At 44.6% G+C, this 11,366-nt stretch overlaps 1 protein-coding gene across 3 annotated transcripts; it reads left to right on the forward strand.

Moving 5' to 3' along the window:
* Nucleotides 1-229: 229 nt before the first annotated feature.
* On the forward strand, nt 230-11,090 carry LOC104919668 (equilibrative nucleoside transporter 2). 3 transcript variants are annotated; one of them, XM_027288007.1, is made up of 15 exons: nt 230-496; nt 1,097-1,206; nt 1,469-1,633; nt 3,847-3,900; nt 4,614-4,695; nt 6,293-6,438; nt 6,600-6,739; nt 6,834-6,968; nt 7,213-7,310; nt 7,616-7,685; nt 8,061-8,236; nt 8,338-8,440; nt 8,543-8,628; nt 8,783-8,982; nt 9,301-11,090. In XM_027288007.1, the coding sequence occupies exons 3-15, from the start codon at nt 1,572-1,574 to the stop codon at nt 9,410-9,412; spliced, it is 1,464 nt and encodes a 487-aa protein (XP_027143808.1). In that variant the 5' UTR covers nt 230-496; nt 1,097-1,206; nt 1,469-1,571; the 3' UTR covers nt 9,413-11,090. The 3 variants fall into 3 exon arrangements, with proteins under 3 accessions (XP_027143808.1, XP_027143809.1, XP_010730035.3); XM_027288008.1 differs by lacking the exon at nt 1,469-1,633; XM_010731733.3 differs by lacking the exons at nt 1,097-1,206; nt 1,469-1,633.
* The last annotated feature ends 276 nt before the right edge of the window (nt 11,091-11,366 follow it).

The following is an 11,366-nucleotide window of genomic DNA, read 5'->3' on the forward strand; positions in this document are numbered from 1 at the left end:
TAAATATTAATGAGTCTTTTTCACAGCAGCAGCCGTTTCGACATGAAATGGCACAGTAAGCACAGGTCAAAATAGCTGCTGCTGCTGTGACAGGGCTCTGTTGTTGAATGTTTTTGGACTCGTCGCCTCGCCTTCGCTGTCAAATGCCCGCGAAAACCAAACAAAAGTGGCGGGTGCAGGTTGGTTGGACCTCAGACTACGTAACTACGTAATGCGGAAGTAGTTTTTTTTGTTTTTTTCTCGCTCGAGGGGGGGTGCCAGGGAGCTGCCACACACGCGCGAGCTCCTGAACGAGCCGTGATGACGAGCTAACACCTCCTCGCGCTGGCTCATAATTAAACCATCGCTCGCGCCACGTGGATGTAACGAGGAGGACGCGCGGCTGTAGCTTTGTCTCCCTCGTTGGAGGCTTTTGCAGCGCTTGGACATCACGGGAGCTTGTGTAGACGGCGGGGACATGAAATTACTGTAACAAAGAGACCGCGTCTTATCCGAGGTGAGACTGCCTGTCTCTGTTAGCTAGCACGGGCTGCTGGTTGACGTTAGCGTCAGTGTTACATGATGGTCAGGATGAGTTACACTGAACTACTGTGTCCTAAACCTGCTCCTCTTAACACCTTGACAAACGTGGTGTTGTTCATTTAATTTAATACGGTTTGTTTACATTTTCTTTACTGAACAGAACAGGTGTGGTGGTGGTGGTGTTGTTGTTGTGTTGTGGCAACATAGTGTGTTTGACGTAGTAAGCTATAACTTGACGTCACTCTCCACGTCGTGACGTGTGGTCCTCATTAGAAGAGACTTGGTCATAGCCTCATGCACCTGTGCTGTAGTCTACAGTGTGGCGAACACATGGTCAGTGTGTGTCAGACTGGATTATGGTGAGGAACAATAATCTGCCGTGACTCAGTAGTGAAACAGAAGCCCTCTGTGGGGGGGGGGTGTACAGGTAAAGTGGTGGCCTGTTGTTACCTGAAACAGAAGCAGCAGATAAACACTAAGTCCAGAGGGTTTTTCATGTGGCCTCGTGGATGAGCGTGTGTAGTTACAGGAAATGATAACTGAATTTTTTTTTTCCCCCCCGTGGGACGTGCAGCTTTGCGTACCATCAGGAAAAGAAAGGAGACACTCCAGTGGTTGAGATTTGGAAAACATGAGCCAGAGTGATTGGAGCATGTTTGAACTTGAGTAGTCAGCTGTCTGAAGGTGAACACACACACATACACACACACACACAGTGTTTTAGGTGAATCAGTTTATCCTCTGTCACCCTGTCAAACAGCCGGTGTCTGATAAGATGTGGATGTGCGTAAACATCTTAATTGCACTGCTGGATTTGAATTAGATAGACGTCAGTGTCGTAATTAGCCTGCAAAAGCAAATGTTCATTCATGATGTAAAGATGTTTCACATGTTCTGGGATGTGTTTTTTTTACAAACAATGAGGCTTTTGATGTCTTTCTGACAGAGCAGGGAGACCTGGATAATAACCAAGATGAAGAAACGGCTTGGAACAAGTTCCAATCCATCAGAATCGCCTTCCTCCAAAGTTTAGCAATTCCTGTTTACGGATGTCGGCATGTTCTGATGCCAGTGTTCATATGCTCGTAGTAATCAGGCCAAACTGCTACAGGCAAGTAACAGGCGCTTAATAAGCACATTCCTAGAGAGTCTGAGAGCTCTAAGAGTGTTCAGGTCACTTCCATGAGTATCCTGTACTAGTACTAAAAACAGCCTGGTCAAATAAGGTGACGACAGACTGGACAGGTCGTATTCAGGCTACCTTTTTTCTGCTGTTTCTACACTGCTCAGACTCCGGTAATGAAACCGTTGCACTGAGAGTTCATCAGAAATCCACAAGGCGTCTGATAAAGAAACTGAACAGTAAACCAGGGTGGATAATGGCATCGGTATCACTAAAATCTTCCTAGTTCCAGCATGATTTTGTGATGTCAGTAGTTCAGGAGCTTCTCATGGTCAAAGAGCTTAAAGGTCTGCTCTCAGTGCACGTACACAGAGTACTCCACCAGTTTAGCATTGCACACCTTTCACACTGTCAGACTCACAATGGACAAAAAGATTCAAAATCAATAATAATACTGCAGTGCCCACATTCCAACTCGGCATGTTTGTTATGCTATTAATGGTTAAAGTATTATTCCTAAACTCAAGCAGAGATGAGGAGGTCCGGTAAGCTCCACGCCCACAGATCAAGTGTCATCACTTGAGGCAGTTTCTCAGATTTCACACGGCTCTCTCTGGATACACTAAAGCGTGAAACTCCCTGGAAGTGGACTCTGATGTGTAAGATTGAAGGAGAAGTCAGCTGTTGTGTTCTTGTTTCCATCCACACATTTAACTGTACGCAGAGGTTGCATTCTGACATCTTTTCCTTTGCCCCAGGGTGGTAACCTTTTGAAATCACCCTGTCCTAAAGACTGGGCTCTCTGGATAACCAACCAGTTTGTTTCCTGGTTTAGAAAGGAATTCAGAGACACAAGATCTGTTCTCTGCTCATAATACTTTAAGAAAAACAAGATTGTTCGCATTTTTTTTAACTCTTATGTCTGACCTTGTCCTTGTTATGAACACTCAAAAACTTCCTGTAGTTGGCCTGCTTTCCATTAGCGGTCGGTTAGCATATATGTGACATGTTTTTGTCCACGTCAGACTGAGGACGGTGTAATATTAATTCTCCCGCTGCTTTGCTCTCATATTAAGCAGAGGAACAAAGCTTTGAAGCTGCAGCAGGCAGTTCTAATTGAATTGTAGCCGAGCACCGAAACTATATGACCATGAGAGTCATCCTGCCTTTTATTCTCTTTGATAACGTTTGATGAAATAAACCACGTTCACATCACTTTGCCTTTGTACATGATTTACTAGCTAGCGCTAATTAGTTCTGCTCGGCTGCCTCAAACATGCTTTCTGGTCTGACTGTAATGACTTTGGACTGAGCAGGCCGCCTTTGAAAACCACGTTGAGTCCTGTCTCACCGAGGCTGTGCAACCAGCCGTCTCACCGGGCCGAGGACAGGCTATCATAAGTGGTAACATTGTGTGCCGACCTGTGTGCCGTGGAAAATGAAGGGTGTTCATTACGTGTGAAGGATGTTGACCTAACTGAGTGTTTTTTAACAGTAAATGACGTTTTGCTGCGCTCTGAGAGTGACGCATGTTTGTGTGTCTGTGTTACACCTGCTTTTGTGTTGTAGGTTCTTTTGGCAAGTATCAGGAAGTGGGCCACGCACTGGCAAACAAATGGAGACCAAAAAACAGCTGAGTCAGTGCAAAAAGAGAATGAGTCTATCAGGCCACATCCTCCTCCACAGCTGCTAAACACACACAAACAGTTTCTACATGCGAGTGTAGCTCTGTTCTGTGTCTAGCCCGATCCTCCCAACACGTCCAAACAAGCAGAGCACACATATCCGATAGTGGCAGTGCTGTGGATGGGGCGAACAGCGTCCTGTGACTGGGTCAGCTTCTTCTCAGTATTGTTGGGTTTTCTTCCCTGAGTGGTTGTGTGTACACAGGGATCAGAGCTCCGCCCCCTGCATTCTGAGATTTTTAGTTTCCCCTAATACTCAAAGGTCTGTAACATACCAGGAGTCGAGGATTAAAGACCTGATTATCCATACATGTTTCCCACACACACCTCAGAGTGAGCTGAAGGATTTCCTTTGAGCGGCCTCTTGCCAGCTCCTCGCGGCCTCTTGCTAGAATGTAAATGGATTCCTGCATCTCTAAGCAGTGAGACCTTGGCAGGAGGAGTGCCGGCACACAACAAACATCCTTCTCTCTAACGTTTGAAGATGTTGTTGACCTGTCTTCTCTCTTGTTGCAGTTTCACCAGGACCTCCTACATCAGGATGAAGGGAACAGGTGCCCCTCAGGACCGGTGAGTAAAAATCCAGTTGAACTCTCACTTCTGTTGTTTGCTCTCGATCACAGTTCATCAGACTTTTTGTTTTGTCCCACACAGTTTCGCTGTGGGAAAGTTACTGACAAAGTTTCATTTCAGTAAAGTTTCATTTTAAGTCTAAAATAAGCTCCCTTTGTACCATACTTAATATTCCTTGATTTCTTTTGATTGACACAATTACTGATGTGGTTCAGTACTGAAAGAAATGCTGCTTGAGCAGCTGGTGAATTCAGAAGTGCACCCATCAGCTAAATTCATGCTTTTAGTGCGGTACAGTGATGTTTGTGCACCGCGGCTGCTCCTTGTTTCTGCAGTTGTTACAATATGTCAAACTGAAATACAGAAAATAACTTTTCTTTTGTCGCCATCCACTCTGATGACAACATTGCCTCCCTGCTACATAATAAATCAAGCCCTTTGTCACCAGTTGAATGCAACAATAGCAGACGTTGAGTTTGCGTCAGCAGGAAGTTGATACAGCTGTCAGAGAACGAACAACTCAGAAGTCACACTGATATTAATGACTGCATTGTTCAGACAGTTTACATCCTGTAATTACCTTTTGTGTACAGTAGTTTTTACTGTTAGTGGCTGGATGTTAAAAATGTGTTTTAAAAAGTTTGATTTCACGAACAGATGAAAGATTCTAACTTTATCTTTTCAAATGTTTCTTTATTTTCCATGTCCAGTGGCTGCTTGGTGGGAATCATTTTCTTCATTCTGGGCCTGGGAACATTGCTACCATGGAATTTCTTCATGACCGCCTCTTTGGTAAAAACACAACAATGACTTCATCCTTCTGAGACCTGCTTTAATGTTTTAGTACATAAAACCTTCTCCACAGTCAATAACTCAGTTGTATCATCTTCCCCATCAGATAAAAGTCTTTCTCTGGAAATTGGTGGTCACTTAAATGTATTAAAGACAAATTGGCTGTTTTAAATTCTATAAAAAAATGTCATTCAGTGCATGTTGTGATAGATTGGATAAGTCAGACTGGTATTTTGTACCATGTGGTTAAGTGGGTGTAGGGTGTTAACATGTCATGACCCACAGGGACCCATAAACCCACACAGTCATATGACTTTGGGTAATTGTGTGTGTCTGTGTCTGTGTGTCCTTGATTGCTGCTGAAAGCATTGCTACTTCACTCAGAGCTATTTTCAGCTGATGAAGCTGTTGGCGTCTATCGAGAAATGAGAGCAGCATGCAGTGCTATCAGTGCTTTGTCCGTCGACCTACCAGGATCTCTGCTCTAATCAGCTGGATGTTATGAAAAGCAGCATCACGTGTGTTGTCGTGTGTCGGCTGCTAATGCAGACTCCTTAACAGTAATTATTATCTGCCATTTACAACAAGATTACAAGTCTGGATTGTTTTATTGTTGCTTGACTCCATATTAGATTGTTACGGCATATATAATGATACAGTTATCCTTAGCTGAGCAGGTAGCAAACACTTGCAGGGCATCAGGAGCATTCATTAGGAGACTTCTTTAAGCTCTGTTTGGGTTTCCACCAACAACTGAGGGAAACCTGTCTTACCTCTGTAGCAGCTTACTTTGTGTGTCTGCTGTTTGTTGGCTCATCAAAACGTTTTCATGAAAACCTGCCTGCTCTTTAAAGTGACAATGAACCAAAACAATGAGCTGAAAGACACCAGAACGCTCTGTCGAGCTGAGAGTTGGGTTCTAGTTGTTTGTTGGTTTGTCACCGTGAGCATCATCTGTCACATTAGTCATTGGACGCCTTGTTAACACGTAACCTGAACTTTGTAAAACTGAAAAGAGTCGGCCATTAAAGTTCTGTCGTACCCCATTCAAAGCGGTGACAGCTGTGTTCCTTAACAGAAGTACTATTATTGTTGTTATTATTGCAGTCCAGGAGAGGATAGAACACATCATCTATTTTCTTAACTTAATTTCAGCTGTTCAGTGGACAGAGTCTGAGTTTAAAATGCCTTGGTAAATGAATAAGTGTGTGTAATGAAAGGTAATCCACATGAAGGCACACGCTGCGTAAAGAAGTGATCTACTTAAAGTAAACAGTATTACCTAGTGTGACTCTGCAGTGTGGTTACGCTGCATGCTTTTATTTGTTTTTAAGTGCTCCTGAGGGAGATTCTTTTTCTCTGTCAAGGTCAGTTAAGACTGACCTCTTTGGACGCCTGTGTTTATAATGCATTATAACATGTTACACTGTGTTTATATCCATGTTTAATTATAGGTCAAAGCACATTGTGCTGCATTATAGATGTTGGCATCAAGAAAATGATAATGAATTCTGAATATTTGAATGCTTACACAGCCACAGTCTAGCACATGGGAACAGTGAATCTAACATCTGTCATGTGTCCTCCGGGTTGTCAGTATTTCCAAGGTCGCCTGAACACAACAGAATGGAGCAACGGCACGGTGGTGATCCAGAAAGAGTACTACTTCAACAACTGGATGACCCTGCTATCCCAGCTGCCCCTGCTGCTCTTCACCCTGCTCAACTCCTTCCTCTACCCGAGGTCAGTGACGGGTTTAGAAGTTTTGGTGTCAGAGCTGTTCATAAGAAGTTCAATATATCCACTCTGTGTTGTGTGTGTGACCCTGTGTTGTACCAAAACATTCCTCAGCAGTGTGACGTGTCGTATTTAAATGGCTGATGTGTGTGTTTGCTGGGTTTCAGAATCTCTGAGTCGATCCGCATCGCAGGCAGCCTGGTGTTCATCCTGCTGCTCTTCGTTCTCACAGCAGTGCTGGTCAAAGTGCCCATGGAGATGGACCTCTTCTTTTCCGTCACCATGGCTACTATCTGGTTCATCAACTGTAAGTCAGTGCGACTGTGTGTGTGCGTAAAAGCCTGACAGAAAGAAGTTGAGCTTGTAACAGTGTTGAACGGAGCGCTGCTTCCTCTCCTCAGCGTTTGGTGCCGTGCTGCAGGGCAGTCTGTTCGGCCTGGTGGGTCAGCTGCCTCAGAAGTACAGCGCCGTCTTCATGAGCGGCCAGGGCCTCGCTGGAACCTTTGCTGCCATCGCCATGCTGTTAGCCATAGGCAGTAAGCAACACACACACACACACACACACACACACACACACACACACACACACACACACACACAGGGTGCCTAATTCCCAGTTGCCTAGTAACAGGACATTCAAAATGGATCTAGTCAAATCCACGTGACACCACCCACCATGCACACACACACACACACACACAACACAACACAAGACACACTGTTTTCTTCATGTCTCGCTCCCAGAATTCCTTGTTGCCTGACTTGTGTTCTCTCACTCAGGTGACGCAGACTCCGAGTCAGCAGCGCTGGGTTACTTCATCACGCCGTGTGTGGGAACGCTGGTTACGCTCTTCAGCTACCTGCTGCTGCCCCGCCTGGTCAGTCAGCTGTCCCGGCTCTGCATACATTACCCACAATCCATTCATCCTCACCTGAACTAGAGCAGCCGCTCCTTTTTTCCATCTGACAGCTAACAGTCGCACAGATGCTTCTGTTTGTGTTTGTGTGACCTGAAAAACTTGCTGGCAAACTGTCGCATTTAAATCCAAGCTAAGCGGTGACAGGAGCTCCTGCTGCCTCACTTAACTCGTCCTTAGTCTAAACATGTGAACAGAGGAAACGGCATCGTTCGTGTGTTTATTTAAGGCCTCGTTTGTGTTGACTGTGTTGTGTTTACCTGCAGGACTTCGCTCAGTATCATCTGAACAAAAGCACCAAGTATGAGGAGGGCACCACAGACGAGCTGCTCAAAGGTGAGTGACTCCGTCACACACCACGTTTGCACCACAGGGACACTTTGTGTGCTCTCGAGCTCCTTAACATGAATTAAGATGAACAAACAGTTTGTCTGACAGTGAGTGAACATCTGTGCTCACCACTCCGTGCTTCAGTCTGTTTGAATCACACCAATTCAGTGGAACATTATCTCGTTACGCCTGTTAACCCCCTATTTTTCCAATTAGAGTCCTGGTGGTAGCCAGACAAAGACAGAGTCTGTTAGACTCAGAGAGACACACACACACACACACACACACCAACTCTCCCATGTTTTCTATGAATGAAAGCCTGAAGACATAGATCCTTCACTGTGTGTGTGTGTGTGTGTGTGTGTGTGTGTTAAATTGCAGAGAGCAGCACCGCGGAGGGCGGCAAGCAGAATGGCCACGCCAATGGCTCAGCTGGGGGCAGCCCGGTCAAGACGGAGGAGGACCCCGACGCAGACAAGACCAAGTGTGCCATCCTGACACTGGAGCAGGACAACAAGGGCGAAGCCAAAGCTTCAATCATAGAGGTCTTCAGAAAGGTGAGTCCTGCTGTGAGCCGGTGTCATGTTACACTCTAAGAATATTTCCATAAGAAAATCAAGTGTTTGTAGTCATTAAATGTTTTGTCTGTCATTTTCAGATCTGGAAGATGGCATTCTGCGTGACGTTCGTGTTCACTGTCACTCTCTCCGTCTTCCCAGCTGTCACCGTAGACGTCAGGACGTCATTCCCAGGAAACTGGGGTACGACCTAACTTCACTTGAGTGATTTAGATTAAATGTCTGCTACATTGAGGACCGTCATGTTGGAGACAGATGGTGAAATCGTCTTCATTCTCTCCTCAGAGCGCTACTTCATCTCTGTGTGCTGCTTCTTGACCTTCAACATCAACGACTGGCTCGGACGGACTGTCACCACCTTGATACGCTGGGTGAGAAGTGTTTCTCCTGCTGCCACAAAGACAGAGAAGTCTATCAGCCTCCAACAAAGTATCAAGTCTGTTGTACACACAGGGATGTTTGTTCTTGTGCTGACAGTTCAGTCTTTAACTAATATCATTTCATTTCTTCTCCTCTCCTCTGCAGCCTCGTAAAGAGTCTAATCTGTTCCCGGCACTGGTTGTCTCCAGGGTGCTGTTCATCCCTCTGCTGATGCTCTGTAACGTCCAGAGTCGCTCCTACCTTCCCGTCTACTTCTCCCACGATGCCGCGTTCACCATCATCATGTGTCTCTTCTCTGTGTCCAGTGGCTACTTCGTCTGCCTTTCCATGTCGTATGCACCACAGTGAGTACAAACAAGTACAACTCTCTGCTGAATACGTGTGACCGTGATAACTTGTGTCAATAGTTGTTACTGTAGACACAAGGGAGCTGAGGATCATAGCCAGAGATATGTAGCTCATGAATTACTCATGCGTGTTATGCTACGGCTCGACAAGGTGTGTTCAGAATCACGCGCTTGTTGTGGCTGGATCACAATGGCTTGAGTGTTCACAGTAACTCAGCAGTGTTGCGCAAGTGTCAAATGAACTGTAACCACTGGCTGCATGAAGCAAACGTGAAGTCTGATGTGTGTGTGTCGTCTCGCCTGCTCTCTCATCAGGTTGGTGGAGCCCAAGGATGCAGAGACAGCTGGAGCTCTGATGACCTTCTTCTTAGCCCTGGGTCTGTCCATCGGAGCCGCCCTGTCCTTCCCCCTCCGAGCTCTGGTCTAGACACAGACACACACACACACCTCTCTAAATAAATACATGAAAACACAGCTCATGAAGTGTCGTTGGTCATGAACCGATGACGACAAAAGATGATTTGAGACTTTTTGTGTTGACTGTTTTTGGTTTATTAATGTTGACTCTTGGCCGTGCTGTGCTTTAGCTTTTGGGTGCAGCTGATCACGTGTAGATAAAGGGACACCTTAGAAAGACTGACTTATTTTATTTTCATATGCTGGAGTCAACAACAACAAAAAAACTTTGTTACAACTTGTTTCTGCTTTGTTTGTTTGGTTTTCATGAGTTTTGGTGAATCTACTTTTTGTTAGATGACTTACTTTAGGTACTTTTTTTAATTCTTTACAGCGAACAAAGAAATATAAATGTAATATTGTGCTGTACATCACCATTGGAAGTCTAATGACACGATCAGATTACTGAACGGGGCCAACTCATAATTTATCCACGCTCACGGGACGTTTTCCATCGCGTCCCAGCCTCCTGTCAGCGTCAGCACTGCCATCTGCTGGTCTGCACACTGCAGCACTGCAACAGTGAGACACCTGGCGACATGTCAGAGTTCACGATAACAGGTTTTGTGAGTGTGACGACATTCTTCAGCTGACGTGACCTCTAGTCTTTGACTGTTTTGTAACTAAATGGACTAATGTGACGCAGCCAGTAAAAATCTGATGAGACGTGAACGTTAGAGTAAAAAGGGAGAAAGAAAAGCACTGCTGATGAATCCTTCTGTTTAGTATTGTATAGATATTGTATGGGCCAGTTAATGATGTCAAATAGTATTGGATTTTGAGACATTACCAATGTGCCAATGACTTATAATAATAATTTTAGTTTTTTTTTTTCTCTTTTGTAGTGCATAAACTTGTAAAGTAACTTATTCCTCCAGTTTGATGTAGATTTCTTTGTTTTAGCCACATGAGCATAAAATGTATATTCAGTGAGTCTTTAAATGATTTTGATGACTGCGTATGAGTACTGTATGAGCTGTGCCAGCTGCTGCTCATAGTGGACCGAGTCCCAGTGATGGGACGATTATCAAATTGTGACTTCCTCTCTGCTGCATTCACATCTATCTGAAATTCTCTTCAGCTTCAATACGCATACACGTATGTTTAAGTTAATAGTTTACAGCAAACTGTAAAGCAATGTAAGCTTTTAGCCCTGCCAATCCTGAAGTTGACATGTTGTCAATGCAAACTAAAATCTGAAGTGTTTTCAGCAGGAAGCTGAAATAAACCACATTTCTTCCAGAATGTTAACGCAGCCTCAGTAATGATGAACAGCAGTCACTGTTTATCCCATTAAAGTATCAAACATGGTGTATAAAGAATGTAGACTGACATGAAATGACGTGTTCTCATTTTTCTCAATTCTACTAATAATCAGCCTTAATAACAAAAGTTCTCGTTGTGTTCCTGTCACATATGACTGACTGTAAATACAAGCTGTCTGCCCCCTTGTGGTCATAAGCATGTACTGTCAAAATGCACAACAGGAAGTCCTCCAACCAGATAACTGCTAGAATATCCTGACTCGATGCATTCCCACATCATCCCAGCAGACCACGTCACTTGAGTTACAGTAAAGGGAATTGATGCCTGTGCACATTGATGTATTTTTGTAGATCTGCCAGTCAATAAATGGATGATGATGACCAGCTGTGAGTTTGTTGTCATTTGTATGGAAACATCAACTAGAGTTACAGCAGATGCCAACGCAGTGTCAGGGTTTTAAACAGTCCTGCACACTCCAAAGGGTGAGGCTGTTGAGGTGAACACCCAGGTATTTGTATGCTCCCACCATCTCCATATCCAGTCCTTGGATGTTTACCTGTGTGGTTTGCGGCTTCAGTCATCATGAAGATGGCAGCATTTTGGTTTGAAAACATGTTTGGTCTGAGCTCTCTTTTGCTCATCATATCCTGAACTAAACT

This window comes from Larimichthys crocea, chromosome XIV (assembly GCF_000972845.2).
Source record: "Larimichthys crocea isolate SSNF chromosome XIV, L_crocea_2.0, whole genome shotgun sequence".
In the NCBI taxonomy this organism is placed as follows: Eukaryota; Metazoa; Chordata; class Actinopteri; family Sciaenidae; genus Larimichthys; species Larimichthys crocea.

Coding starts and splice junctions, on each gene's coding strand:
- LOC104919668 (XM_027288007.1), top strand. CDS start 1,572: ATGTCGGCATGTTCTGATGCCAGTGTTCATATGCTCGTAGTAATCAGG. Junction 6,740..6,833: donor TACTATCTGGTTCATCAACT/GTAAGTCAGTGC, acceptor TCCTCTCCTCAG/CGTTTGGTGCCGTGCTGCAG. Junction 8,629..8,782: donor TCACCACCTTGATACGCTGG/GTGAGAAGTGTT, acceptor TCTCCTCTGCAG/CCTCGTAAAGAGTCTAATCT.